General features: G+C 44.6%; 1 protein-coding gene across 1 annotated transcript in view; it reads right to left on the bottom strand.

The window, feature by feature from the left end:
* Window positions 1-26,906, bottom strand: part of LOC118278594 (putative U5 small nuclear ribonucleoprotein 200 kDa helicase) — a 61,082-nt gene that overhangs the window by 21,511 nt on the left and 12,665 nt on the right. The window contains exons 11-32 of the mRNA XM_050703845.1: window positions 26,369-26,513; window positions 25,268-25,404; window positions 24,012-24,118; window positions 23,025-23,142; window positions 22,152-22,249; window positions 21,228-21,390; window positions 20,664-20,841; window positions 19,642-19,803; window positions 17,390-17,525; window positions 16,390-16,621; window positions 15,079-15,256; window positions 13,348-13,454; window positions 12,445-12,669; window positions 11,609-11,790; window positions 10,196-10,376; window positions 9,307-9,516; window positions 7,624-7,724; window positions 6,289-6,419; window positions 5,415-5,554; window positions 4,135-4,371; window positions 1,245-1,426; window positions 438-609 (exon numbers count right to left, since the gene is read on the bottom strand). Coding sequence (XP_050559802.1) covers window positions 438-609; window positions 1,245-1,426; window positions 4,135-4,371; window positions 5,415-5,554; window positions 6,289-6,419; window positions 7,624-7,724; window positions 9,307-9,516; window positions 10,196-10,376; window positions 11,609-11,790; window positions 12,445-12,669; window positions 13,348-13,454; window positions 15,079-15,256; window positions 16,390-16,621; window positions 17,390-17,525; window positions 19,642-19,803; window positions 20,664-20,841; window positions 21,228-21,390; window positions 22,152-22,249; window positions 23,025-23,142; window positions 24,012-24,118; window positions 25,268-25,404; window positions 26,369-26,513 — 3,522 coding nt within the window. The remainder of the gene's footprint in view (window positions 1-437; window positions 610-1,244; window positions 1,427-4,134; window positions 4,372-5,414; window positions 5,555-6,288; window positions 6,420-7,623; window positions 7,725-9,306; window positions 9,517-10,195; window positions 10,377-11,608; window positions 11,791-12,444; window positions 12,670-13,347; window positions 13,455-15,078; window positions 15,257-16,389; window positions 16,622-17,389; window positions 17,526-19,641; window positions 19,804-20,663; window positions 20,842-21,227; window positions 21,391-22,151; window positions 22,250-23,024; window positions 23,143-24,011; window positions 24,119-25,267; window positions 25,405-26,368; window positions 26,514-26,906) is intronic.

The raw sequence follows: 26,906 nt of genomic DNA, 5'->3' as shown, positions 1-26,906 counted from the left end.
CTCCAGCGGCAGACAGTCGTTGAGCAGCTTGGTGAAGAAGGTCTTGTGGTGCGCATTATATATAGCCTATGTTTACTAGTAATTGATTAGATCTAATGTGGTTGGCTTAGCTCACTATGGAGATAGCTATGCTCGGAGTATCTTTGCGCGACAAAATCCGAAATATGAAAATTCGCCAAAAAACAAGAGTTACAGACATAGCTCTTAAAATATGCAGGCTGAAGTGGCAATGGGCAGGCCTCGCTCGGAGGACTGATGGCCGCTGGGCCAGGAAGGTGGAGCGTGGGCAGATCTCCCACACACGTGTCATGTGCATGTGAACTTTTATGTTTGTAAACGCACCCACGACACAGGAGAATATCCTAATGTGCCTTAGGATTTTCACCCGTGTCGTTGTAGCAAAGTTTTAAAAAAATAAATAAAAATAGAGCCGGTACCTCCAACGGCAGACAGTCGTTAAGCAGCTTGGTGAAGAAAGTCTTGTGGTGGGCGACGCACATGAGGACGACGACGGCGTGGTCGTCCTCCGTGGGCCTGCAGGCGCGGCCCACCATCTGCAGCACCGTGCTGATCGGGTACGGCTCGTACGCGTGCAGCTTGCCGTTGTACCTGCGGGGGGGGAGGGGGGGAAATGGTCATTATTCTTCAGGTTTTGGTATCAATCCCATGATTCTGGTTGTAGCAGGAGTAAGAACATGGTGGTGATACTCCCTTTTGTCTTATCCAAGGCGGGAGAAGAATACTACCACGTTCCTACTCTTGAATTGGAGCGTTTTTGAATTGGAGCCCCGCAGACAGTTTGCAACTCCAGGAATCACATACGAAATATTTTTTATCTCTGGGAATGCCAGTTTATATTATTTAAAATTAATTATTATAAAGGTAAAACCAGTTTGAACTGTTTGTTTAAGCGCGTTATCTCCGAAACTACAGATCCGAAACAAATAATGTTTTTTGTGTTGGATAGTCCATTTATCTAGGAAGGCTATTATAGACTAAAAAACATTACGTTACGATCAAAAGAAGATATTACGCCGGAATGAGTAATATTATTTTTGTAGGATCATTTCTATTAACGGGTCCAAAGCCATGCACTAGAGTACGGTATCAGTCATAGGCGTAGCCAGGAGGGGTATTTCAATTTTTTTTTGGTCACACATTTTATGGGTCGACTTTCTTGAACCCCCCCCCCCCCCGATATTAAAACTTGGCTACGCCTATGGTATCAGTACTGAGCTACTTACACGTGAGTATCCGCGATGATGACAGTGTGGACATGCGCGGCGAGTCCCCAGGCCAGCTCGGCGGCCACGACGCAGAGCGCCAGCGCGCCCGACTCCAGCAGTTGTTGTACCAGGCGTCTGTCTGCGGGGTCCACGCCCTCGTGCAGGTACGCCACGCCCGCAGCCACCGTCTCCTTCAGCATCTGCAGGAGACGAGATCAATCATATACAATTTGTTAATACACAAACACATTCTCGTGACTACTCTGAGAAAACAACAACACATTGAAAGGCGTGCCAAGAAGCTCATCAATGATGATGCGCTTGTGGAGGCCCGGCTTCAAAGTCTTGAACACAGGCGCAAGGTCGCAAGCCTTTCCGTTTTTTACCGGATACATTTCAGAGTATGCGGGGGAATTGCACAACTTGATTCCCCCTAGTCCTTTTCATCATCGAACCACAAGACAATCGGCGAGGCGTCACCGCTTCATGGTGGATATCCCACCAACTCGCACGAAGCGCTTCGCTTCAAGCTTCCTTGTGCGAACTGCTAGGGAGTGGAAGTGTGGGAGAGCCATACTTCGGCACGAATGGGCCGGCTTGACCGGAGTGATACCACGGCCGAGCAGAAAACCGACGTGAAACAACGGTTGCGTTGTGTGGATGCGGTTACCGGAGGCCCAATTCCCCCCTTCCCAATCTTCCCCATCCCCATTCCCGAACAACAACCCTTAAATTCCTAACTCCCAAAAAGCCGGTAACGCACTTGTAAAGCCTCTGGTGTTTCAAGTGTCCATGGGCGGCGGCGATTGCTTACCATCAGGTAATACGTCTGCACGATTACCGGCTTGTTTCATAAAAAAAAAAACACACAAATACATTCTTGTTACTACTCTGAGAATAATACAGAAAAAAAAATACGTAATTTCTTTTTTAAAACTTTAAATATTTTTGATGTCGTGGCGTGGATGCGTCAAAAAGATATTTACCTAATATATAAAATGTCCATGTTACAATGTTAGTTACCGAAACGGTTTTACAGATTTTTACCAAATTTTATATGCCATGCTTCGGCACGAATGGGCCGGCTCGACCGGAGTGATACCACGGCCTCGCAGAAAACCGACGTGAAATAACGCTTGCGTTGTGTTTCGTTGTGTGAGTGAGGTTACCGGAGGCCCAATTCTCCCCTTCCCAATCTTCCCCATCCCTATTCCCGAACAACAACACTTAAATTCCTAACTCCCAAAAAGCCGGTAACGCACTTGTAAAGCCTCTGGTGTTTCAAGTGTCCATGGGCGGCGGCGATTGCTTACCATCACGTGATACGTCTGCTCAATTACCGACTTGTTTCATAATAAATTAATTTACCATGTTTGCCATAAGAACCATGTGTGTTCATCCGTGATCATGGCGCTTGCAACAGTGCCGAAATATCGGAAACTCATACACATAAATAAACATGGTAAATATCCCGTCTCAAGTTCTAATCATTAAACACTGTTTGCCAGGTCAGCTAGTACATTTTTTTTATGTTAAATGGGCCGACGTTTGACCGCTATCTCGCCTGATGGTAAGTAATGATGGGGCCTACGATGGAGCACGTCTGCCCATAAGCAACCTATTCACTCGGGCTTTGAAGACACCCAGGTTGTACCCATCAGGAAACACAGACTCCGGCAAGGACTTCCACTCCCTAGCAGTTCGCATAAGGAAGCTTGAAGCGAGGCGCTTGTGCGAGTGGGTGGGATATCTACCATGAAGCGGTGACGCCTCGCCGATTGTCTTTAAACGCCGGTCACTGGTGACGTTTAAAGTGTTAAGCATTCAAATCATAGGCGTAGCCAGGTTTTGGGGGTTGTTCGTTTTACTAAAACCTGGCTACGCCTATGATTAAAATAAACACATATACCGTACCTTGTCGTTGATCCTCTTGAGGAAGGGCTGCAGCACGTCGGGGCGCGCGCGCAGGAAGGCGGCGGGCTGCGCGTGCGCCGCGGCCAGCGCCAGCAGGTCGGCGGCCAGTAGGCGGGCTATGTTATATGTACATATAGCATACCTTGTCGTTGATCCTCTTGAGGAAGGGCTGCAGCACGTCGGGGCGCGCGCGCAGGAAGGCGGCGGGCTGCGCGTGCGCCGCGGCCAGCGCCAGCAGGTCGGCGGCCAGTAGGCGGGCTATGTTATATGTACATATAGCATACCTTGTCGTTGATCCTCTTGAGGAAGGGCTGCAGCACGTCGGGGCGCGCGCGCAGGAAGGCGGCGGGCTGCGCGTGCGCCGCGGCCAGCGCCAGCAGGTCGGCGGCCAGTAGGCGGGCTATGTTATATGTACATATAGCATACCTTGTCGTTGATCCTCTTGAGGAAGGGCTGCAGCACGTCGGGGCGCGCGCGCAGGAAGGCGGCGGGCTGCGCGTGCGCCGCGGCCAGCGCCAGCAGGTCGGCGGCCAGTAGGCGGGCTATGTTATATGTACATATAGCATACCTTGTCGTTGATCCTCTTGAGGAAGGGCTGCAGCACGTCGGGGCGCGCGCGCAGGAAGGCGGCGGGCTGCGCGTGCGCCGCGGCCAGCGCCAGCAGGTCGGCGGCCAGTAGGCGGGCTATGTTATATGTACATATAGCATACCTTGTCGTTGATCCTCTTGAGGAAGGGCTGCAGCACGTCGGGGCGCGCGCGCAGGAAGGCGGCGGGCTGCGCGTGCGCCGCGGCCAGCGCCAGCAGGTCGGCGGCCAGTAGGCGGGCTATGTTATATGTACATATAGCATACCTTGTCGTTGATCCTCTTGAGGAAGGGCTGCAGCACGTCGGGGCGCGCGCGCAGGAAGGCGGCGGGCTGCGCGTGCGCCGCGGCCAGCGCCAGCAGGTCGGCGGCCAGTAGGCGGGCTATGTTATATGTACATATAGCATACCTTGTCGTTGATCCTCTTGAGGAAGGGCTGCAGCACGTCGGGGCGCGCGCGCAGGAAGGCGGCGGGCTGCGCGTGCGCCGCGGCCAGCGCCAGCAGGTCGGCGGCCAGTAGGCGGGCCGCCCGGCGCGACGGCACGAACACGGCGGCCGGGCGCGCGCCCGCGTGCCGGACTACTGCGTGGTAGATCGGCTTCGTCATCGCGGCTAGGCGGGACCCCGCGTGGGAGATGTTGAAGCCCTAAGAGTATAAACGATGTTTAAACCATTTATTCCAATAGGGGGACGTCCATTAATCACCTGACACTCAATTAGGGGGGGGGGGGTTCGACAAAAATCACAAAACATCACGAGGGGGGACGGGGGACTTTATAAAATATCACGTGTATTTAATTTTTCACCAAACGCGTGTTTTTTTAGACCTTAAAACCTCACGTGATTAATGGACGACCCCTAGGGTACCGTAAAATCGAGTTTCTTTCTACCGTCGCGAGAGACACTCCGGGCGTTCCGGCCACCGTAAGTGCGGGCCTGCGGTCGGCGAGCCAGGGTAGCTCACCGCAAGCAGGCCGCTGATTTAAAAAAAAAAACGAGTTTGTTTGAACCAAACTTTTAAGGAACTTTTCCAGCTATGTCGCTACGAAGATGTAATAGTGTAAATGTAGCTGTGTAACTATGTGACCGTTTCCACTGACATTAAGCTATGTAGCTGTACGAGGAAGATGCGCAGCTCAAATATGTAATGTATCGATAGTAGGGAAGCCATCCATGGCACAAATCTTTCTATATGAAGAACTTATCTTAGTTGAATCCGTTTCCATCAGTGCTAAGTTATAGCTTAGCAGCTATGCATACAGCTATAGCTTAGATATCCGGATGCGATATCCGGTATCTATGAAAATCGGCCAACATCTATTTTTCATCCCCCTAAATGTTAGAGGGTAGTACAACCCTAATTTTTTTTATTTTCCGCGGACGAAGTCGCGAGCAGAAGCTAGTTGATTATAAAAATTGAGTCAAAGTAACTTTAAATAACTAGGGTCATAAACATTAAATAAAATGATTTTATTGTAACTTTCGTAAGACATACTAAATTAATTATTATGTTATCGGCTTACTCACGTACTGTTTTGACGAGGAACTCGACTAGTTCCGAGCCATGCTAGAGGCTCATATTCGCCGCGTCGTGTGTCGCGGAATGCTGTTCATGAATGCTCGTCAAAACAGTACGTGAATAAGCCGATGCCGATAACTTAATAATTAATTAAATAAAATGTTATATACCTGTATATGCAGCTGCAGAGGCAGTGGCCGGACACTGGGATGGAAATTGAAGGTGGTGTTGGCCGAGCACCCCAACCACTGCGCCACGTCGCGCGCGTCCGCCAGCGGGAGCGATAGAGCCACCATACGTATCTGACGACCTGGGGGACAATATATTTTACTATAAGGTGTTCTAAAAGTAAAACAACGCTAAGGACTGGGTTAAGTAACTATTAAATAACTCTGAGTACGGCGGTAAGAGTTGATGTGGACAATGTAAGTTAAAAATTAAGTAGCATTTTATTATATAAAGCGCTTTAACACTTTCTGCCACGGCTTCAATGGGAGGTAGTGTTGTGTTTGAAGATTACGTACCCCGGATAATAGTGAAGAAATTTCGTACCCCGGACCAGTTAATTCAATTTGAGAACATAAAGGAGTTACATAAACATTGACTCTACTCTGTGTAAAGTGGTTCACTAATACGCACGATGCGTCGCGACAGAGACAGTGAAAGAGATAGCTTTTTTATAACAAACTCATACGTAGATCACGGGACTATGATTAAGGGACCAATTCAAATTAAGGGATTAAGATTTCCCTTTCTTACCCTTAACTTATGTTAGTTAATTTATTAACTTACAACGTCGACATCAACTCTTACCGCCGTACTCAGAGTCATTAGAAATCACCCAGTCCTTAGAAATTGTTTTCGGAACAAAATTTTTTACGTTACTAAGGAATAGTTTAAGTAATCGTTAAATGTCTCTGAGTGCGGCAAGTAATGCCTAATCTTTTACCGCGTCTACAACTCATAATTAAGAGCCCCAATCTAGCTCGAAACTAATCGACCTTCCCCGAAAATATATTTCCACTGTAATAAGGAATAACTCACCAATCTGCGAGGATATGTACCGCATCCGGGAGCAGACGACCTCGAGGACCGGCCCCTCCTCCCCGCCCAGCAGCTGCAGCGCGTCCACTATGAACAGGGACACGCTCTGCACGCTCTTACGTACCTTCCATCTAGGGGAGACAAAGAAATTATTATATATTATCTAACCTGAAGGGGTAGGAGGACATCCATAAATCACGTGACTCAATTGGGTAGTATCCTCGGTCAAAAATAAATTATTACAACTTTTCAATACAATAAAATATTAAAAAATAATCACACTCTCATTCATAAATTTGATGAACTATTTAATTTTCGATTTTTTCTAGCTAAATTTCTAGAAATAAGTCTGCTATTTGACGTCAAAAACTTATGACGTCATAACGCACTATTTCATACAAAGTTCATAGAAAATATCGTTTTTGACGTTTCGAAAAAAGTATTGAATTTGACTGGTAGGAAAGTAGCCTATTAGGGGAGAGGGGGCTTAACAAAAATCACGAGCGGGAGCGGAGGGACGGGGGACTTTTTTTTAGTGGGACAAGACCGCCACAACCTCCCTTACCGTTGCAACTCCTGTGCACCAGGATCTACAGTAGATACAACCATGCAAACACCGGAAAATTGAAGTCCAACGTCCCAGGGACATGAATCTTGGATCCCGCAACGAAATAAATCAGAAGATGTTATTAGAGGAGAAGAAAAAGAAAACGATAGTTTCCACTTCCCTCGGGGAACTTGGAGGACTTAACAAAATATGTGTATTCATATTATATCAAACTTGGGTTTTTATACCTTAAAACGCAATGTATTGTGGATTTTTTCCACTTCCTCCTACCTCCATAAAAGAGCATACATTTTATATTTTGTAATTTTTAACAAAATTTAGAATAATGTTTTATAGGTACTTGTACTACCTATAAAATGCTAACCCACTTGTATTTTGTGTATTAAAAAGTATACGTGACGTGATTAATAAATACTTCGCCCGACTCGGGGATCAAACCAAAACCTTTTATTGTTGTATTTAAGACTACTTGAATAACGGTAACGCCAATCAAAAGTATATTTTGCATGTTATTAATATTATAAATGCGAAAGTTTTTGACTGAATTTGTTTTTTTTTTTTTTAAGCACTGTCCCCATACTAGGTTTCTCAGTCGTGGGTGCGTTTACCAACATACAAGTTCACATACCGTAAAACGGGGTGAATTGGGATCGAGAGGTGAATAGGGACAGAAGAGGGGTGAATAGGTATAGGGAAATTCTTCATAGTATCTATTCACCCCTCTCCAGTCCCTATTCACCCCGCTTTACTATACACATAAAACTTACCTTCTAGAGAGAATGTCCCACTTGTCGGCGGTGGTGACGATGATCTGGCCCTTGTTCAGCAGCTTGTGGTCCGTCGCCGTCTCGCCCGTCAGCTGTACCACCTGCGGACAAACAAAATTATATACTTTAATATTTAGGGAACAGAGAGTATCCAGAGCTGCGGACTACCTAGCGGATTTACCGGGGCTCCGGCTCGAAAAGCAAGAGTAGTAACGGGGTTGTTTTTAGTCAGTAAGAGCTCTCGCCTCACCCTAGGCGGGAGAAGTCATTGGATGATTTTCCCCTCTCAAAAAAAAAAGGAAACAGAGAGTAAAGTACCCTAAGTAAAGCAGTATCCTCCGACCAGGCGGTGATCGTGTCTGGCGGGCTTTCTGCCCAACTGTGGTTCGTTTTCTATCCGTGTTTATTCGCATGTAAACTCTTCCTATCTTTCTTTATCTCCCTCTCTCTCTCTCTCTCTTTCTATCTCTCTCTCTCTCTCTCTCTCTCTCTCCCTCCCTCTCTCTCCCTCCCTCTATCTCTCTCCCTCTCTCTCTCTCCCTCTCTCACACACTATCTCTTAAAGAATAGAGTACTCTTCAATCTCCTTACCTTAACATTAAACCGGGTGCCAAACTTATGGTAGCAGTCTGCGAACACGATGTCTGCGAGCGCGTCCTTGGGCAGGAGATACACGGCTCTTCCCGCCGGGTTGGTGGCTCTCTCTCTCCATCTCTCTCTCTCACAATCTCTTAAAGAATAGAGAACTCTTCAATCTCCTTACCTTAACATTAAACCGGGTGCCAAACTTATGGTAGCAGTCTGCGAACACGATGTCTGCGAGCGCGTCCTTGGGCAGGAGATACACGGCTCTTCCCGCCGGGTTGGTGGCTCTCTCTCTCTCTCTCTCTCTCTCTCTCTCACTCTCTCTCTAAAGAATAGTCGACTCTCTAATCTCCTTACCTTAACATTAAACCGGGTGCCAAACTTATGGTAGCAGTCTGCGAACACGATGTCTGCGAGCGCGTCCTTGGGCAGGAGATACACGGCTCTTCCCGCCGGGTTGGTGGCTCTCTCTCTCCATCTCTCTCTCTCTCTCTCTCACACACTATCTCTTAAAGAATAGAGTACTCTTCTCTCTCTCTTACTCTCTAACATTGAACCTGGTACCAAACTTATGGTAGCAGTCTGCGAACACTCTCTCTGCGAGCTCGTCCTTGGGCAGGAGATACACGGCATCTCTCTCTCTCCGGGTTGGTGGCTCTCTCTCTCCATCTCTCTCTCTCTCACTCTCTCACTATCTCTTAAAGAATAGAGAACTCTCTAATCTCCTTACCTTAACATTAAACCGGGTGCCAAACTTATGGTAGCAGTCTGCGAACACGATGTCTGCGAGCGCGTCCTTGGGCAGGAGATACACGGCTCTTCCCGCCGGGTTGGTGGCTCTCTCTCTCCATCTCTCTCTCTCTCTCTCTCTCACACACTCTCTCTTAAAGAATAGAGAACTCTTCAATCTCCTTACCTTAACATTGAACCGGGTACCAAACTTATGGTAGCAGTCTGCGAACACGATGTCTGCGAGCGCGTCCTTGGGCAGGAGATACACGGCTCTTCCCGCCGGGTTGGTGGCTCTCTCTCTCCATCTCTCTCTCTCTCTCTCTCTCACTATCTCTTAAAGAATAGAGAACTCTCTAATCTCCTTACCTTAACATTAAACCGGGTGCCAAACTTATGGTAGCAGTCTGCGAACACGATGTCTGCGAGCGCGTCCTTGGGCAGGAGATACACGGCTCTTCCCGCCGGGTTGGTCGCCAGGAGTCGTAGGAGAGCCAGCTCAGCCACCACTGACTTGCCGGCGCCGGCCGGGGCGCCAACGAACACGTTTTCGTCCGAATTGTATACTGCGTTGAATACCTGCGGAGAAATTAGGATAATATTATTAAAGTGAAAGTTTGAAAAAACCGCATCAAAACCCGTTGCTTAGTTTTAAAGGGACAGAGGGACAGAGAAAGCGACTTTGTTTTATACTATGTAGTGATTTGAAAGTTTGTCAATCACGCCGAAACTACTGAACGGATTTTGATAAAATTTGGTATACAGACAGGGTATGAGCCAACTTGGATCATTTCAAAAGTATGTATTTATGGTTTAATTTCTTTGACTTTGATAGGATACTTTTTCATCCCACGGGAACACGGGCGAAGCCACGGGCAGAAGTTACCGCTTTTATAGTTTGAAAAAGTGGTATAGAAAATGAACAAAGAAGACAAGAAGTTTAGGAGTGGGAGCAATACGTCATTTCTACGTAAAAAACGTACCTAGAAGTGACGTCACGTGATATTTCAAATCGATATATCTTCGAAAGTATTTGTTTCCGTAAGAAAATAAAAAATACGTGTGTAATGTTTTAAAATAATCTACAAGACGGACGTTGAAATAAAAATTAGTCATCCACCCTATTAGTGGCAGCGATGCGGAAGATATTTTTTTTCATTTTAGTTTTAAGTTAGTTTTTATTCCTTTTTATGTTGTAAATCATGTGTAGTCATAATAATCTACTTCGAATAAATATTAATAAAAACATGTCTCTTACCTGTGTCTGCACGGGATTAAACTGTGGGAAGGTTTCATTATACAACTCCTCAAACTTGGGGTTCCTCAGCGCCGATATGGGGAGCGGCTGTAGGTCCAGCAGTTCTGTGGGGGGGAGGTTCTTCTCGGGGAGGATCAGGTGGCGGAACGACACCGGTAGCTGGGTCTCTGCTGCTATCCATCTGGAATTAGAGGGATGATGTTAGACTACTGCACGGTTGGTGCGGTGGCTGGGCAACTGGCTGCCGCGCAACGGGTAGCGGGTCCGATTCCCGCACGAAGCAACTCTTTGTGTGATCCACAAATTGTTGTTTCGGGTCTGTGTGTCATGTGTATGTGAACTTGTATGTTTGTAAACGCACACACGATACAGGAGAAAATCCTAGTGTGGAGCAACGTTTTTTAATAAAAAGAAAAAAGAAAAGATAACACATCAACAGCCTATAAGTGGCCACTGCTGACCAAAGGCCTCTTCTCACACGAAGGTTTTTTTCTATAAAATCTAAATTGAAATCAATGTATGCGTTCCGGAGTTATGATGCCGTAGATAAACAGACAGACACGTCATACTTATAACACTCCTCTTTTTGCGTCAGGGGTTACAAAATACGTTGCTCCACACTAGGATTTTCTCTTGTGATACCTAGGCCCGAAACAACAATTTGTGGAACTCACAAAAAGTTGCGCCGTGTGGGAATCGAACCCGCTACACGTTGCACGGCACCCAGTTTTCCAACTAGGGCCGCGCCAACTGGTCAAGTCAGGTTTGAGCATTTCAAACTTATAATCAAAAATTATAAGCCCAGGTTTCCTCACGATGTTTTCCTTCACCGTTTGTCAGTGGTGTCTACATAATCTTAGAAAGTACGTATAATTCCCCCTTTCCTAATCTTACCAATCCCCGATTCCCCAACAACCCTTAAATCCCTAACCTCCAAAAAGCCGGCAACGCACTTGTAACGCCTTTGGTGTTTCGAGTGTCCATAAGCGGCGGCGATTGCTTACCATCAGGTGATACGTCTGCTCGTTTACCGTTCCGTGTTCCATAATAAAAGAAGCTAGTGAAAGACTGCCTCGTTGGCCGAGTGGTCGCAAGTGCGACTGCTGAAGGGCAAAGTATTGCTGGGCTTTTTTCGAATTTTCGAAAAGTTCTCGGTAGTAGCACGGAGTCTGGAATCGTGTCCAGTATATGGCAATAGGCTCACCATTGTGTCCTATTACATGGAACTTACAACATAAGTTGTGAAAAGTGTGTGTACACGTAATGCCACTTTACGTGCCATAATGCACCTCTGCCTACCCCTGCGGGGATTAAAGGCGTGACGATATGTATGTATGTATGTAAAATATCACGCTACGATCAACAAGAGCCGAGCAGTACATGAAACCGAGTAGCTAGTGAAAGCCACCTCACCTATCAGACACGACCCTCAAGAAGTACTGCGGCGGCAGTGGCTCGAAGACGGGCACGAACAGCTTCACATGATGCTCGTCCTTGCAGTACTTCTCCTTCAGCAGGAAGTACTCGTGGTGCAGCACCACCTCCGAGTCCACGTCCTCTACCAGGATCCAGAACGCTTCCGATTGGCCGTGGATCTGAGATGAAAAAATATAAATTTTCACTTAATTTTATTTTTATGATTGATTTGTTTTTTTTTTAATTATGGAATTTTCTGAAATAAATAATGTATTATTGTATAATTATAAAAGGTCTAAGAGCTTTCTGTACCCATGTACTTTCCCATGAATATGGGTCCCTGTTATGGCTTAAAACTTATCGAATTACTTCGTCAAACTGTAATTTTAGTAAATAATCATCCAATTGACAAAATCACACACACCACACATGATCAGGGGAAGTGATAAATGAAATGGAAAGAGAAAGAGGTACACCACAAAAGAGTTGGGATGACGACCTTGACGATGAAAGCCTTTGCCACCTGGCAAATGGACACGCAGGAGTGGAGAAAGAATGCTATGATAGCTTAAAATAGATTTTGTAATGCCTGAACAAAAAGGCTATAAATAAATTGTATAATCATCCAATTATAAAATATTTTAAAACTATTATATTTTAACAGAACATATAATATTACAATCAATAGTCCACGTCTGGGCTATTAGGCTTCTTTACTTGAATTATAATCTCCACGATTGATTTTTTTATCTTTAATAGGATAGCTTTATTTGGGTATCACACACCCACAACAAGACTAGCGATGGTAAATACAACTTAAAACGTGTACACACCTTTTCGTCCCAATGGAAATCAGGCGTGATGGTAAGCTCGACCCGGAGCGTGGACCTGGTGATGGGCTGTATGTGGGTGGCGAGCTCCAGCTTCGGAAACTGGTGCACGTACTTGTGTATCATCTTGCCCAGCTTGGGCGCGCGGACCAGCTCTCCAATCTCGTTCGGACCCAGCTCGTATAGCTTCTCCCATGGAAAGTTTTTCTTTTCTAGTTTTTTTATTACCTGGAACATGCATACGTATAAGTTTTTAAACTGACATGGTCACTAACACTAACATTAGAACTTGAGACGAGATATTTACCATATTTATTCATTTCTATGAGTTTCCGATATTTCGGCACTGTTGCAAGCGTTATTAAATTCTTAAATTCTAATGTTAAATACATAATTTTATTATAACTTTCGTGAGATATACTAAATTAATTATTATGTTATCGGCTTACTCACGTAACTGTTTGACGAGGAACTTTACTAGTTTCAAGCCATGCTAAAGACTCATAAGCCGATAACATAATAATGAAATACGTATTTTTAAAAAGTTTGTTAAAACAGCCTCATTAATCTCACGACTGTCGAGCAAGCGGTATCCGATTCGATTCCTAAATCTGTCAGTTTCTTTTTATGGTATAAGCTGGTAAACGAGCAGACGGATCACCTGATGGTGAAGCAAACGTCGCTCACTCGAAACACCAAAGGCGTTACAAGTGCATTGCCTTGGGGGTTAGGAATTTAAGGATTGTTGGAGAATTAGGGATTGGGAAGATTAGGAAGGGGAGGCAATTGGGTCTTCAGTTAGAAAATCGATTCATTTCAGAATACATTTTCGAAACAAATAATAATCTTACAGTTTAACTTAAATATGTGAACATGTAATATAGAGCAGTAATAATAAACACTTACTTCCTCCGGCATCTTCCTAAACTGTCGCAGCGGCGACATGGACTGCCACATGCGACGGTCCACCATCTTGCAGAGAGCCAGCGTCTTGTCCACCAGCTGGGCCCAGCCTGGGGGGGGGATAGAACAATATTTTCTTATTTAATCTTATATTAATTGTTTGTTTATTTGGACAAGCTAATCTTTGGTACTACTGGTTCGATTTGATTGAACACGACTTGAAACAAACAGTTGATCACGCGAAAGCAACGCGATACGTTGTTGTTTTATTATTGTGATAAAAAATAAATCTAATGAGTTTAAAAAAAAACCCGGCGAACCTTTGGGAAAGGAAAGTTGTTTGTAATCGTGATAAATAAAAACGAATCGTCAAAATGTATGTACGCACATAACTTCTGAAAGACTGCACCAAATTGGATGTTTATAATATATAGTCAGAAGGTTTGTATAAAAACAAACTATAGAAAAGAATTGCTGTTAGTCCCGCTAAAACTCGAGAACTGCTGGAGATTTTGGTCTCAAATTATTTGTGGAAGTACAGGGAAGGTTTTATAAGGTGAGAAAAAAAATGTTGGACGCAATACAAAGTTTACCGGGCCAGCTGGTAACTTATTTTTTAACATCAAAGGTACATAAAACAGATTTAAAAAAGGCATAATATCGAAAGTCCTCCCATACCTCGGTGCAGCACGATCTCGAAGATGGCCCGCAGCAGCCTGCACGCGGACTGGGTCACGTACACCATGTCCGCCATCAGCGCGAACCCTCCAGCTTCATAATATTAGTATAGATCTAGTAAGTGCATCATACCTCGGTGCAGCACGATCTCGAAGATGGCCCGCAGCAGCCTGCACGCGGACTGGGTCACGTACACCATGTCCGCCATCAGCGCGAACCCTCCAGCTTCATAATATTAGTATAGATCTAGTAAGTGCATCATACCTCGGTGCAGCACGATCTCGAAGATGGCCCGCAGCAGCCTGCACGCGGACTGGGTCACGTACACCATGTCCGCCATCAGCGCGAACCCTCCAGCTTCATAATATTAGTATAGATCTAGTAAGTGCATCATACCTCGGTGCAGCACGATCTCGAAGATGGCCCGCAGCAGCCTGCACGCGGACTGGGTCACGTACACCATGTCCGCCATCAGCGCGAACCCTCCAGCTTCATAATATTAGTATAGATCTAGTAAGTGCATCATACCTCGGTGCAGCACGATCTCGAAGATGGCCCGCAGCAGCCTGCACGCGGACTGGGTCACGTACACCATGTCCGCCATCAGCGCGAACCCTCCAGCTTCATAATATTAGTATAGATCTAGTAAGTGCATCATACCTCGGTGCAGCACGATCTCGAAGATGGCCCGCAGCAGCCTGCACGCGGACTGGGTCACGTACACCATGTCCGCCATCAGCGCGAACCCTCCAGCTTCATAATATTAGTATAGATCTAGTAAGTGCATCATACCTCGGTGCAGCACGATCTCGAAGATGGCCCGCAGCAGCCTGCACGCGGACTGGGTCACGTACACCATGTCCGCCATCAGCGCGAACCCTCCAGCTTCATAATATTAGTATAGATCTAGTAAGTGCATCATACCTCGGTGCAGCACGATCTCGAAGATGGCCCGCAGCAGCCTGCACGCGGACTGGGTCACGTACACCATGTCCGCCATCAGCGCGAACCCTCCAGCTTCATAATATTAGTATAGATCTAGTAAGTGCATCATACCTCGGTGCAGCACGATCTCGAAGATGGCCCGCAGCAGCCTGCACGCGGACTGGGTCACGTACACCATGTCCGCCATCAGCGCGAACCCTTCCAGCTTCAGCTGCGATATGTACGCCTGCAGGAGGACGTTGATCTTCGCCGAGGGTTCTTCTATGCTCTCCTTTATTGGTATTGGTACCTGGAATGAAATATATTTTTAAATTAATTATTATATTATCGGCATACTCATGTAACTGTTTGTCGCGCTGCAAATTCTAATAGCAGCTGCTACTCTCGTCGAGTTCCTCATCCAAACAGTTACGTGAGTAATGCCCGAATACTCAAACGCTACTCAATTTTAAGTTCCTCGTACTATCTCTGTCATTTACAAAGAATTTGTAGGTGAGAGTGTCTTAAAATTGCCGAGTATTTGACCATAATAACATAATATTTAGTATGTCCCACGAAAGTTATGATAAAATTAAATTATTTTTTAATAAATAAAATGTTATTTTGAGAATATTGACACCGTTTACGTTAGTAAAGTCACGTCTTTTATCTCTGAAGGAGTATAAAAAAGAATCAGTCTATCACACTAATATTATAAATGTGAAAGTTTGTCTGTTTGGATGTTTGTCCGTGAATCACGCTGAAAATACTGAACAGATTTTGATGAAATTTGCTATACAAACTTATTTGCATTGAGCTATCGTGGTGATTAACGCTCAAACCTTCTCCGTGTGAGAAGAGGCTTTGATCAGCATGGCTGATAATGATGATGATGATACAGACAGGGAAAGAGCTGACTTGGGCGATAGGATACTTTTTATCCCACAGTATATAAAAGTAATACCTACTACCCCCCCCCCTCCTCTCAAATTTCCCCCAATCCTTAAACCCGTATCCCCAAAATGCGGACAACGTTCACGTAATTCGGATGTTCATGGGCGGCCGCGATTGCTTACCATCAGATGATCTGTCTGCCCGTCGTACCAGCTTATACCACGAAAAAATATTAAGAACTCGTATCGTATATTTAACAACTGTGTATTCGCACATATAATAATGATTTCCGTCTGTTGTCGGTCAGTTGCTAAGTTGCTCTATTTGCTCGTTCCATTAAGTGTTAGATCCTATTAAAGAATGAGCAAGAAACTCCATAGGTTACTCTTTTCCAAAGGTTCAAATACAATACTGGTTACAATGTCGTTGCTTTAACTATGTGAGAACAATAGTAAAACTAGTATTCAGTCAAAAGTTTAGAAAAAGAATAACCAACTGGCCCGCTATAGAAGTTATGCAATAGCTTAAAAAACTTTAAAAGGCACTCACCCTCTCCATAAGCTTACACAACTCTAGCTTCTCCTCCTCCCTAACAGCAATATGCTTGAACTCCGCAGACAGCGAGAAGACACGGAACAGCTCGATCTCCCCAAGGGTGGGCTTCAGGAGTTGGGAGTAGCATTGCATCGTCTCGTACGTGCAGTAGAAGTGGGACGCTATGCGGCCCAGCTCAGTAGGTTGGAAGTGGCCGGATTTGCGCTCGTAGCGGATTAGGCCCGCTCTGGAAGGGGATTGGGAAATTGTATATTATATGTATATATCGTCACGCATTTTAAACCCGAGGGGTAGGCAGAAGTGCATATTATGGCACGTAATGCCACTATACAATGAACACTCACTTTTCTCCATTTGTGTTGAAAGTCCCATGTACTAGGGGATGAGCCTATTGTCACATACTGGACACATTTCCAGGCTCCGTACTACTACTGAGATTTTTTTCGAATAAAATCCAGTTATACTTCGTCCAACTCGGGAATCGAACCCGACATTTCGTACAACCAGGGTCTAAAGTCAATTAGGAAATTTTATTATTAAGTTATTATATAAATAACTATCGTGAAACATACTAAAATCACGGTTTACTCGCGTAAATTAATGGAGAAAAGCTCTACTAGTTTCCAGTCACACGGGGACTTTTCATCACGAAAAGCGTGCGCAGACGCGGCAACGTCCCGCAGCCTACTGTGGCTCGAAACTAATAGAGCTTTTCTCCATCAATTTACGTGACTAAACTGTGATTTTTTTTAACTTGAACATCTATAATCATGTTTTTTATAAATTCCGATGTATGTACTTCGAAACTAGTCAAGCGTCAAGCACTCTTAAACAGTTTACGTCAAGAATACTAACAGCCGTACTGAGAGATATTGAATGATAACTTAAACTATCTCGCCTCGTTCTGGCGAGAAAAGTTATTAGATGACTCTCCCCCCCCCCCCCCTAAAAAAAAAGGTTAACTGTTTGTAATTACTAAAACCAATATACTGACTTGTCGAGCAGACTGGCGGCGGTATGCACCAGGTCCGCGCGGTGCAGCTCGAGCAGCGAGTCCTCCTGCAGCTTGTCCTGCGAGATGCCGTACAGCGCCGGCTGCCGCAGCATCCGGATGTACAGGTACGTGTAGCCTGGATACAGATGTATTTATATGTTAAATTATTATTATATAAGGTGTTCTAAAAGTATCGGCCACGGCTTTAATGGGAGGTAGTGTTTGAAGATTACAATAGTAAAAAATATAAATGGTTGATTATGAGTTTTTTTTTTCATATAAAAAGGTCTATGTGTGGGTTTGTTATAAAAGAGATATCTCTTTCACCAATAAGTTTTACGTTGTGTGGGTGAGTTTACCGGAGGCCCAATCTTCCCAATCCCCGATTCCAAAACAACAACCCTTAAATTCCTAACCACCATGAGGCTGATAAAGCACTCGTAACGCTTCTGGTGTTTCAAGTGTCCATGAGCGGCGATTGCTTACCATCAAGTGATACGTCTGCTCTTTTACCGGCGTGATTCATAAAAAAAAGACCACCAGTAGGACTAACGCTTGATCTGGAGCTGTGGACTATCTTGTGGATTTACCCGGACTCCAACTCGACGAATAGAAGTAGGAATGGGGTGGTGTTTAGTCAGTAAAAGCCTGACACTCTCTCTCGCCTCGCCTAAGGGCCTATGCACACCACGTTTTTTACACGCGCCATCGACGCGTGTTTGTAGCGATACATACGCGATGCAAACGCGCGTGTGTAGCAATTCTACAATATTGGACGGGTTTGAATTTCAGTTATGAAGTTTTCTGTGTCGAAATGCTCCATTGTTCCAAAGACGTGCGGTGCACCAAATCGCTCGATTGCTACTAGCGTAGATTCACACTTCCCTTTCCTCTCGTTGCGGGGGAAACCCCATCGCTAGCGAAGGCGCGCGCGCTTGCGCTCGCATCGGTGCCGCGCGTTTGTATCTATACAAACGACAACAAACTGCTCTGCAGAATTTAAACGCGCCAGCGCATTGCGTTCCCAAAACGCGCGTTGACGGCACGTTTAAAAAATGTGGTGTGCATAGGTCCTAAGGCGGGAGAAGTCACTAGATATTTTGCCCTCTCAAAAATAGTACTCCCTACTCACCCAGCCAAGTAACAGCATCCCTAACGCTCTGCACGGAGCCGAGCACGATCTCCGCGTTGAGCATGTCGGGTTCCCCCCTAATAAACTGTTTCAGTAAAATAGCAGTGCCCACTCACCCAGCCAAGTAACAGCATCCCTAACGCTCTGCACGGAGCCGAGCACGATCTCCGCGTTGAGCATGTCGGGTTCCCCCCTAATAAACTGTTTCAGTAAAATAGCAGTGCCCACTCACCCAGCCAAGTAACAGCATCCCTAACGCTCTGCACGGAGCCGAGCACGATCTCCGCGTTGAGCATGTCGGGTTCCCCCTTGTTTCAGTAAAATAGCAGTGCCCACTCACCCAGCCAAGTAACAGCATCCCTAACGCTCTGCACGGAGCCGAGCACGATCTCCGCGTTGAGCATGTCGGGTTCCCCCTTGTTTCAGTAAAATAGCAGTGCCCACTCACCCAGCCAAGTAACAGCATCCCTAACGCTCTGCACGGAGCCGAGCACGATCTCCGCGTTGAGCATGTCGGGTTCCCCCTTGTTTCAGTAAAATAGCAGTGCCCACTCACCCAGCCAAGTAACAGCATCCCTAACGCTCTGCACGGAGCCGAGCACGATCTCCGCGTTGAGCATGTCGGGTTCCCCCCTAATAAACTGTTTCAGTAAAATAGCAGTGCCCACTCACCCAGCCAAGTAACAGCATCCCTAACGCTCTGCACGGAGCCGAGCACGATCTCCGCGTTGAGCATGTCGGGTTCCCCCTTGTTTCAGTAAAATAGCAGTGCCCACTCACCCAGCCAAGTAACAGCATCCCTAACGCTCTGCACGGAGCCGAGCACGATCTCCGCGTTGAGCATGTCGGGTTCCCCCCTAATAAACTGTTTCAGTAAAATAGCAGTGCCCACTCACCCAGCCAAGTAACAGCATCCCTAACGCTCTGCACGGAGCCGAGCACGATCTCCGCGTTGAGCATGTCGGGTTCCCCCTTGTTTCAGTAAAATAGCAGTGCCCACTCACCCAGCCAAGTAACAGCATCCCTAACGCTCTGCACGGAGCCGAGCACGATCTCCGCGTTGAGCATGTCGGGTTCCCCCCTAATAAACTGTTTCAGTAAAATAGCAGTGCCCACTCACCCAGCCAAGTAACAGCATCCCTAACGCTCTGCACGGAGCCGAGCACGATCTCCGCGTTGAGCATGTCAGGCAGTTTGCTGACGAGCTGCGACTCGATCGGCAGCTGCTGGTTCAGGAGGGACAGGTAGTACTGCAGCTCCGAGTGGTTCGTTATCAGGATACCTGGGGTACATAGGAAAATACACTTTAAAAAAAGTTAAAAACAAAATATAGTGTATTATTTTATTGTAACTTTCGTGAGACATACTAAATAAATTATTATGTTATCGGCATGGCTTGAAACTAGTCGAGTTCCTCGTCAAAACAGTACGTGAGTAAGCCGATAACATAATAATTAAAATATAGTGTAATGTGGCGGAAACGGAGCGATAAATGATTAGACGTGTGTCCAGCTCAAGATACATTTATTGACTAACTGCTATTACATTGTTACTTATTATCTAACACCACTACAATAGGCACAAGTTTGAGAGAGCCATGCTTCGGCACTGCTTGGCCGGCTCGACCGGAGTGATACCACGGCCTCACAGAAAACTGGCGTGAAACAACGCTTGCACTCCCCTTCCCAATCTTCCCAATCCGCGATTCCCCAACAACCCTTAAAATTCCTATTCCTATGATGGTTAGGAATTTGCGGCCAGCAACGCACTTGTAACACGTCTGGTGTTTCGGGTGTCCATAGGAAGCGATTGCTTACCATCAGGTGATCCGTCTGGTCGTTTACTTATACCATAAAAAAGTTTCGAATCAATTATTATCTAGACATGATGACGGGGTATGAAAATTAAAAATCCATTTAGGTACTCTGTCAGTTAGGTAATGAAAAAATATTAGACACGTATTTTTTTTTATTTTGTCATATAAGATAACAATCTCACACTATTATATAAAACTAAAGAGTTTGTTTGTATGTTCGCACTAATCTCCAAAACCACTTGATTTTTTTACTCGATTTGATATTTTTTACTTTTTTTTTAAGTTAATCTACCATTTGAACTCTCCCTCCTCAAACAAGTACTCACCCTCTCCCTTAGTATCATATTGAGGTCGGCCAGCCCTACCCAACATCTGTAGTACGTCGAGCGCCCCCAATTCCGCCCAGCGCCCCCTTTCGGGGGAGTAGACCTGCGTCCCCTTCACGATGACGGTATGCGCGGGGAGGTTCACCCCCCACGCTAGGGTCGCTGTTGATACTAGGACCTGTGGGACAAAATTGTAAATTTTAGGACCTGATTTTCTATTTTATCTTTCGATAGACACTAAATTACTTTTAAAGACTTAAGCCTACTGTTTCGGATCTCTCGCTCACACTTGTGCAAGTTGTGTGGTGAAAAAACTAAATTTCATTAGCACGCGCGCGTAAAGTTCCAAAATACATACTAGTGTTCTGATAACGCGGGTGCAGGCGCCTCGCGGCTAATAGCTGATCATGCAAAATGTTGTTGCTTTGTTATTGTTATAAAAATAAAACTAATGAGTATACAAAAAAAGTTTCTTTGGGAAAGTTGTTTGTAATCATGAGTACAATCACGTGTTTAAATATCGTTCACTAATTACCAGTCACCCTACATACATATGTCGCTCACCTGTATATGCCTATCAGCGAAGAGATCTTCAACCAGGGTCCTGTCGACCCTGCTCATCCCGGCGTGATGTATCGCGAACCCATACGGCAGCAGTTCGCGAAGTTCCGGGTTCTTTACCTGTTCCGCTTCTGTTCGGAGCACTTCCATGCTTGCTGAGCCTTCCCTGTTACAAGGAAGGTATTTTTCTATTAAACAAGCCGGTAACGAGCATACGTATCACCTGATGGTAAGCAATCGCCGCCGCCCATGGACACTTGAAACACCAGGTGTGTTACAAGTGCGTTGCCGGCTTTTTGGGGTAAGGAATTGGGGATTGGGAAGGGGGGAATTGGACCTATTATTCACTGGTTGGTATTATTCACATCAACTAGTCTATAAGTGTCCACTGCTGACCAAAGACCTCTTCTCACACGGATAATGTCTGAGCATTAATCACCACGCTTGCTCACAAACTTGAGAATCAGACTTAGGAGAAGAGTTTAGATACATTATCCAACTTTAAAAACAAAAATTAAGATTCGCTTTTTTACTAACTTAAACTTTTGATGATGGGAAAAACTTTTATTTGATTAATTTAATGAAATCAGGTGAAGAATCTAATAATAGTTACATTAATAACACCGGTTTTAGTCGAAAGATTGCAAACACGACTCCCAAGCAAGAAGTTTTGGATTCGATTTTCGGATCGAGTTAAAAGTTTTTTTTTGGAAAGTAAAAAAATCTAACTACACCCAACAACCCAAGACATATTATTCATGATTTTCATTATTTCATATGTTACTAGCTTCTGACCGTATTAAGAAGTAACTTAAGCAACTTTTATTTTAGAAAACTGCAGTCACAAAATTAGTTATCAACGCGAGTGAAGCTGCGGGCATCAACTAGTACATACCTATATAATATAACTGTATGTATATAGCTTACCTCAGAAACTGTCCCAACGTATCCTTCTCGAGACACATGTCTCTAATAGCGCGCGCTGTCTTCCCTGTCTCCTTGCGAGAGTGGACGAATACTAGGATCTGGAACATACACAAATATGTTTAAGCCGTTTGCTTTTATTTATGGTATAAGTCAGTTGATGGTAAGTAACACCTGATGGTAAGCAATCGCCGTCGCCCATGGACACTTATAACTTGTCCCTGATTCCCCATTATAATAACCCTCATATCCTGAACTGATTTCTTCTTTCTTTTATAATATGTCAAAGTCAAAGTCAAAGCATTTATTTCAATTAATCCTAAATAAGGCACTTTTGAAACGTCAAACTGAATTGTCCGTCAGTCTGTCTGTCAGTGAAGCTAGGTGCTCGTTCCAAAGTGTTGCTTCGAATGGAGAAAAACGAGTAAGAAATTCCATATGGTTGTCTAATTGGTTATAGAATATATCTAGAGCTCAGTGTGCCTCTTGGCAAAGGCCTCCTCTAACAATTTCCATTGTACTCTATCTCTAGCAACCCCTCTCCACTTTGTTCAATTTTAGTACCATCTTCCCATCTCTTGCTTTGTCTTCCTCTCTTTCTTCTCCTGTCTCCGATTCCCCAACAACCCTTAAATGCCTAAAAGGCCGGCAACACATTTGTAACGCCTCTGGTGTTTCAAGTGTCCATGGGCAGCGGCGATTGCTTACCATCAGGTGATAAGGCTTATACGATAAAAACCGCTTTTTTACCGCTATTTAAAACTTGGTCCATTTTTTTTGTAACTAAACATAGAGATTTCAATCCTATGCTATCCTATTCTATTTCATTTTATTACAATTTTAATACAAAATACAAAGTAATATCAGTGGACCCACCTGATTCCTGCCGGCGTGTTCCATGGTCTTCTCATACACTATGTCGTTCATAACCTGGAACCGCTTCAGTGCCTTCTTCTCAGTCACTCCTATGTACTGCTGTTCTAGGGCTACGGGCCTGGAATTGTGAAAAACATAAATACATACATAACTCCCATGGGGGTAGGCAGAGACAATTGACCGCCAATTACTACGAATCTTACTCACCTCTGTCGCTTCATCAACAGTCATCAGTCTTTTCACGCATGCTCGTAGGTTAAAGGTACTATTTTATTTAGGTAATTGTAAAAAAAATATATGTTAAATTGGGTAGTATCCTCGGTCAAAAATAAATTATTACAACTTTTCAATACAATAAAATATTAAAAAATATCACACTCTCATTCATAAATTTGATGAACTATTTAATTTTCGATTTTTTCTAGCTAAATTTCTAGAAATAAGTTTGCTATTTGACGTCAAAAACTTATGACGTCATAACGCACTATTTCATACAAAGTTCGACGTTTCGAAAAAAGTATTGAATTTGACTAGTAGGAAAGTAGCCTATTGTCAGATTTTAATAAAAGGGGGAACCGCCTTAAATTTTCTTTACTGTGCTTTCATAGCGAGAGCCTTGAGAAGTATGTGTGGAGTAAAATTTTGTGATCGAGTGAAAAATAGTGTTGTTAGAGAAATGTGTGTCTTTAAAGATGATGTAGTGACAAGGATTGAAAATGAAATGTTACGATGGTTTGGACATGTAGAAAGGATGGATAAAAGCAGATTTACGAAAGAAATATACAAGATGGATATGAATGGGGCCGTCGGTAGAGGGCGCCCTAGACGGACATATAACGACCAGATTGGCGATATATTAAAGACCGGCAAAATTTAAAGTACCTTTAACCGATGCGCATGCATGAAACGACTGATGACTGTCAAACTGAGAACCTCCTGTTTTTGAGGTCGGTTAAATCCAAATTAATAATGTAAAAACGTATTTACCTGAACGAGTTATCAAAATAGAAGAGTCCCTGGTCTGGTTTGACGCGCAGGAAGGCCGCCACGTCTGTGTAGTTGGGCAGGGTGGCTGATAGACCCACTAGACGGACCTGTTAACATAGAGAAAAGAAATTTAAATCAACGTTCTGACTATTACATGGGACTTACAACATAAATTGTTAAAAGTGGGTGTACATAGTGCATTACATGCCATAATGTGCACCTCTGCCTACCCTTTCGGGGATTAAAGGCGTGACGATATGTATGTATGTTCTGACTGCCTCGTTGGTCAAGTGGTCGCAATTGCGACTGCCGGGTAAGAAGTTCCGAGTTCGGATTCCCGTGTCGAGCAAAATATAACTTTGGTTTTTCGAAAATTTCTCAGTAATAGGACGGAGTCTGGAAATGTGCCCAGTATAGGCTAGCAATAGCAATAGGCTCACCCCCTATTACATAGGACTTACAACGTAAATTGTGAAAAGTGGGTGTACATTGTACAGTGGCGTTACATGCCATAATGTGCACGTCTGCCTACCCCTTCGGGGATTAAAGGCGTGACGATATGTATGTTTGTATGTATGTATGAGTTTCTGATATTTCTATATGGCGCTTAAATAAACATGGTAAATATTCCGTTTCAAATTCCAATGTTAGTATTGAGTGTTTTTTTTGCAGTTAATGATTTCTTGCAATAGACCAACTATATGGCAATAGGGTCCGTTCACACAGACCGGGTCGGAGAGGAAAGCAAATTTTTATCACGTAGAAAACAAAGTTTTAAGTATTTTGTATTACGGTTCATTTTTTAATGTGCACTGTTTTTGTTAGTAAAAATGCATGACAGCGCTTGAAGTGAAATAATAAAAAGATCTGAACGGCTCCGATCGCGGTTCTTTCTCGCTCGCGCAGCCGATCGGCTCCGAGCGCATCCGTGTCCAGCCGGTGCATGTGAAATAGTTGGCGACTCCGACTCCAAGCGTATACGATCCGATTTGTGCGTTCGAGCAGCCGATCGGGTCCGATTGTGTGCTCTTTGTTGCTCGCGCATCCGATCGGCTCCGAGCACATCCGCTTCCAGCCGGTCTATGTGACATAGTTGGCGACTCTAAGCGACCGACTCCAAGCGTATACGATCCGGTCTGTGTGAAAAGAAAAATGCGCGCCGATGCTCTCCGAGCCGGTCTGTGTGAACGGACCCTTAGGCTCACCCCCTATTACATGGGACTTATAACACAAATAAAAAAGCGATCTCCTCTTACCTCCTCCTGAGTCTGCTCCACAGTCCTCAGGGTCCTGGCGACGAGCGCCTCCAGCACCGGCCCTCGCTCGTCGTGGAGAAGGTGGACCTCGTCAATGATGATCAGGCGCACCAGGTTCGTGAACGAGCGCTCGCCACCTGGGGAGATGTACAGCATTTTAATGGACTTTTTTATGAAATACGCCGCACACGAGCAGATGCGTCACCTGATGGTAAATCTCTAAATGGCCGTCGCCCATGGGCACCTGAAACACCAGAGGTGTTACAAGTGCGTTGCCGGCCTAACCCTTAAATTCCTTACCTGGGGGTAAGGAATTTAAGGGTTAGGCCGGTTAGGAATTTAAGGGTTAAATAATTATAAAAGGGTTAAAAAAAAAGAGCTTATAAAAAATAGGGGGTAATAAAGGTAATGGACATTTTCAATGATAATGCTTTACCAAACTAGTTCTCCGGAGCTGCGGACTACCTAGCGGGTTTACCGGGGCTCCGGCTCGAAAAGCAGGAGTAGGAACGGGGTGGTTTTTAGTCAGTAAGAGTCTGACACTCCCTCTCGCCTCGCCCAAGGCGGGAGAAGTCATTGGATGATTTTACCCCTTAAAAAACTCTTTAGTCCTAAATTCTCACATTCCTAACCTAATCGGCCTATTTACACTGTTGGCGCGATGGCAACACTTTGTGTGATCCACAAATTGTTGTTTCGGGTCTGGGTATGATTTGTATGTGAAATTGTATGTTTGTAAACGCATACACGACACAGGAGGAAATCCTAGTGTGGGGCAAGGTTTTTAAAAAAGAAAATACTTGAGTAACACGGTATGAAATTTGGAACAGGGGTAGATTATGATCTGGAATAACATGTAGGCTACTTTTTATCTAAGAAAACACAGGCAAAGCCGCTGACAATATGCTAGTCTATATACTAATATATAAAACTAAAGATTTTGTTTGAACGCGCTAACCTCCGGAACTACTGGTCCGAATTGAATAATTCTTTTTGTGTTGTATAGTGCATTTATCAAGAAAGGCTATAGGGTATAAAACATCACGCTATGACCAATAGGAGCCGAGCAGAGTGGGTAGTTTAATATATAAAGCCACTTACCTTTCCTAGTAATAATATCCCATTTCTCAGGCGTGCATACAATGAGCTGTGTGGCATCAATCTGTTCTCGAGTGAGCTGGTGATCACCGGTCAGCTCCGAAACGCGCAGGTTGTACGCTGATAGGCGCTTGCTGAAGTTACCGACCTGGGGATTAATGGATTTGTTTTGTTATACTGTTGAAAATGCTGTATTTTAGATATGTACCTGTGAAATAGCTGAACGAAATTATTTAGATCCTAAAACAATTTGACAAGTATGGGGATTAGTGAAAATCCAAAGTCAATAATTATATAACTTATCATCTCTTGAACATGTGGACTGAATTGCCAAGTATAGGGTTTAATGCAAAAGTTGTTTAGTTAATAACTTAATAATGCGCATAGGAGCTACAGAGATATATAGATCATCTTGAAGTCACGAATCACAGTAATTTAAAAACTAAATACGATATCAGAGATGTCACACCAACCACTAACAATACTAATCCCCAACTACATCGACAAGTGTGGGGATTAACGAAAAACTGTCTAAATATAT

The sequence above is a fragment of the Spodoptera frugiperda genome, chromosome 24 (genome assembly GCF_023101765.2).
Source record: "Spodoptera frugiperda isolate SF20-4 chromosome 24, AGI-APGP_CSIRO_Sfru_2.0, whole genome shotgun sequence".
NCBI classification, from domain to species: Eukaryota; Metazoa; Arthropoda; class Insecta; order Lepidoptera; family Noctuidae; genus Spodoptera; species Spodoptera frugiperda.
Note: the sequence above shows the minus strand (reverse complement) of the source record. Positions and strands in the feature narration are given on the sequence as shown.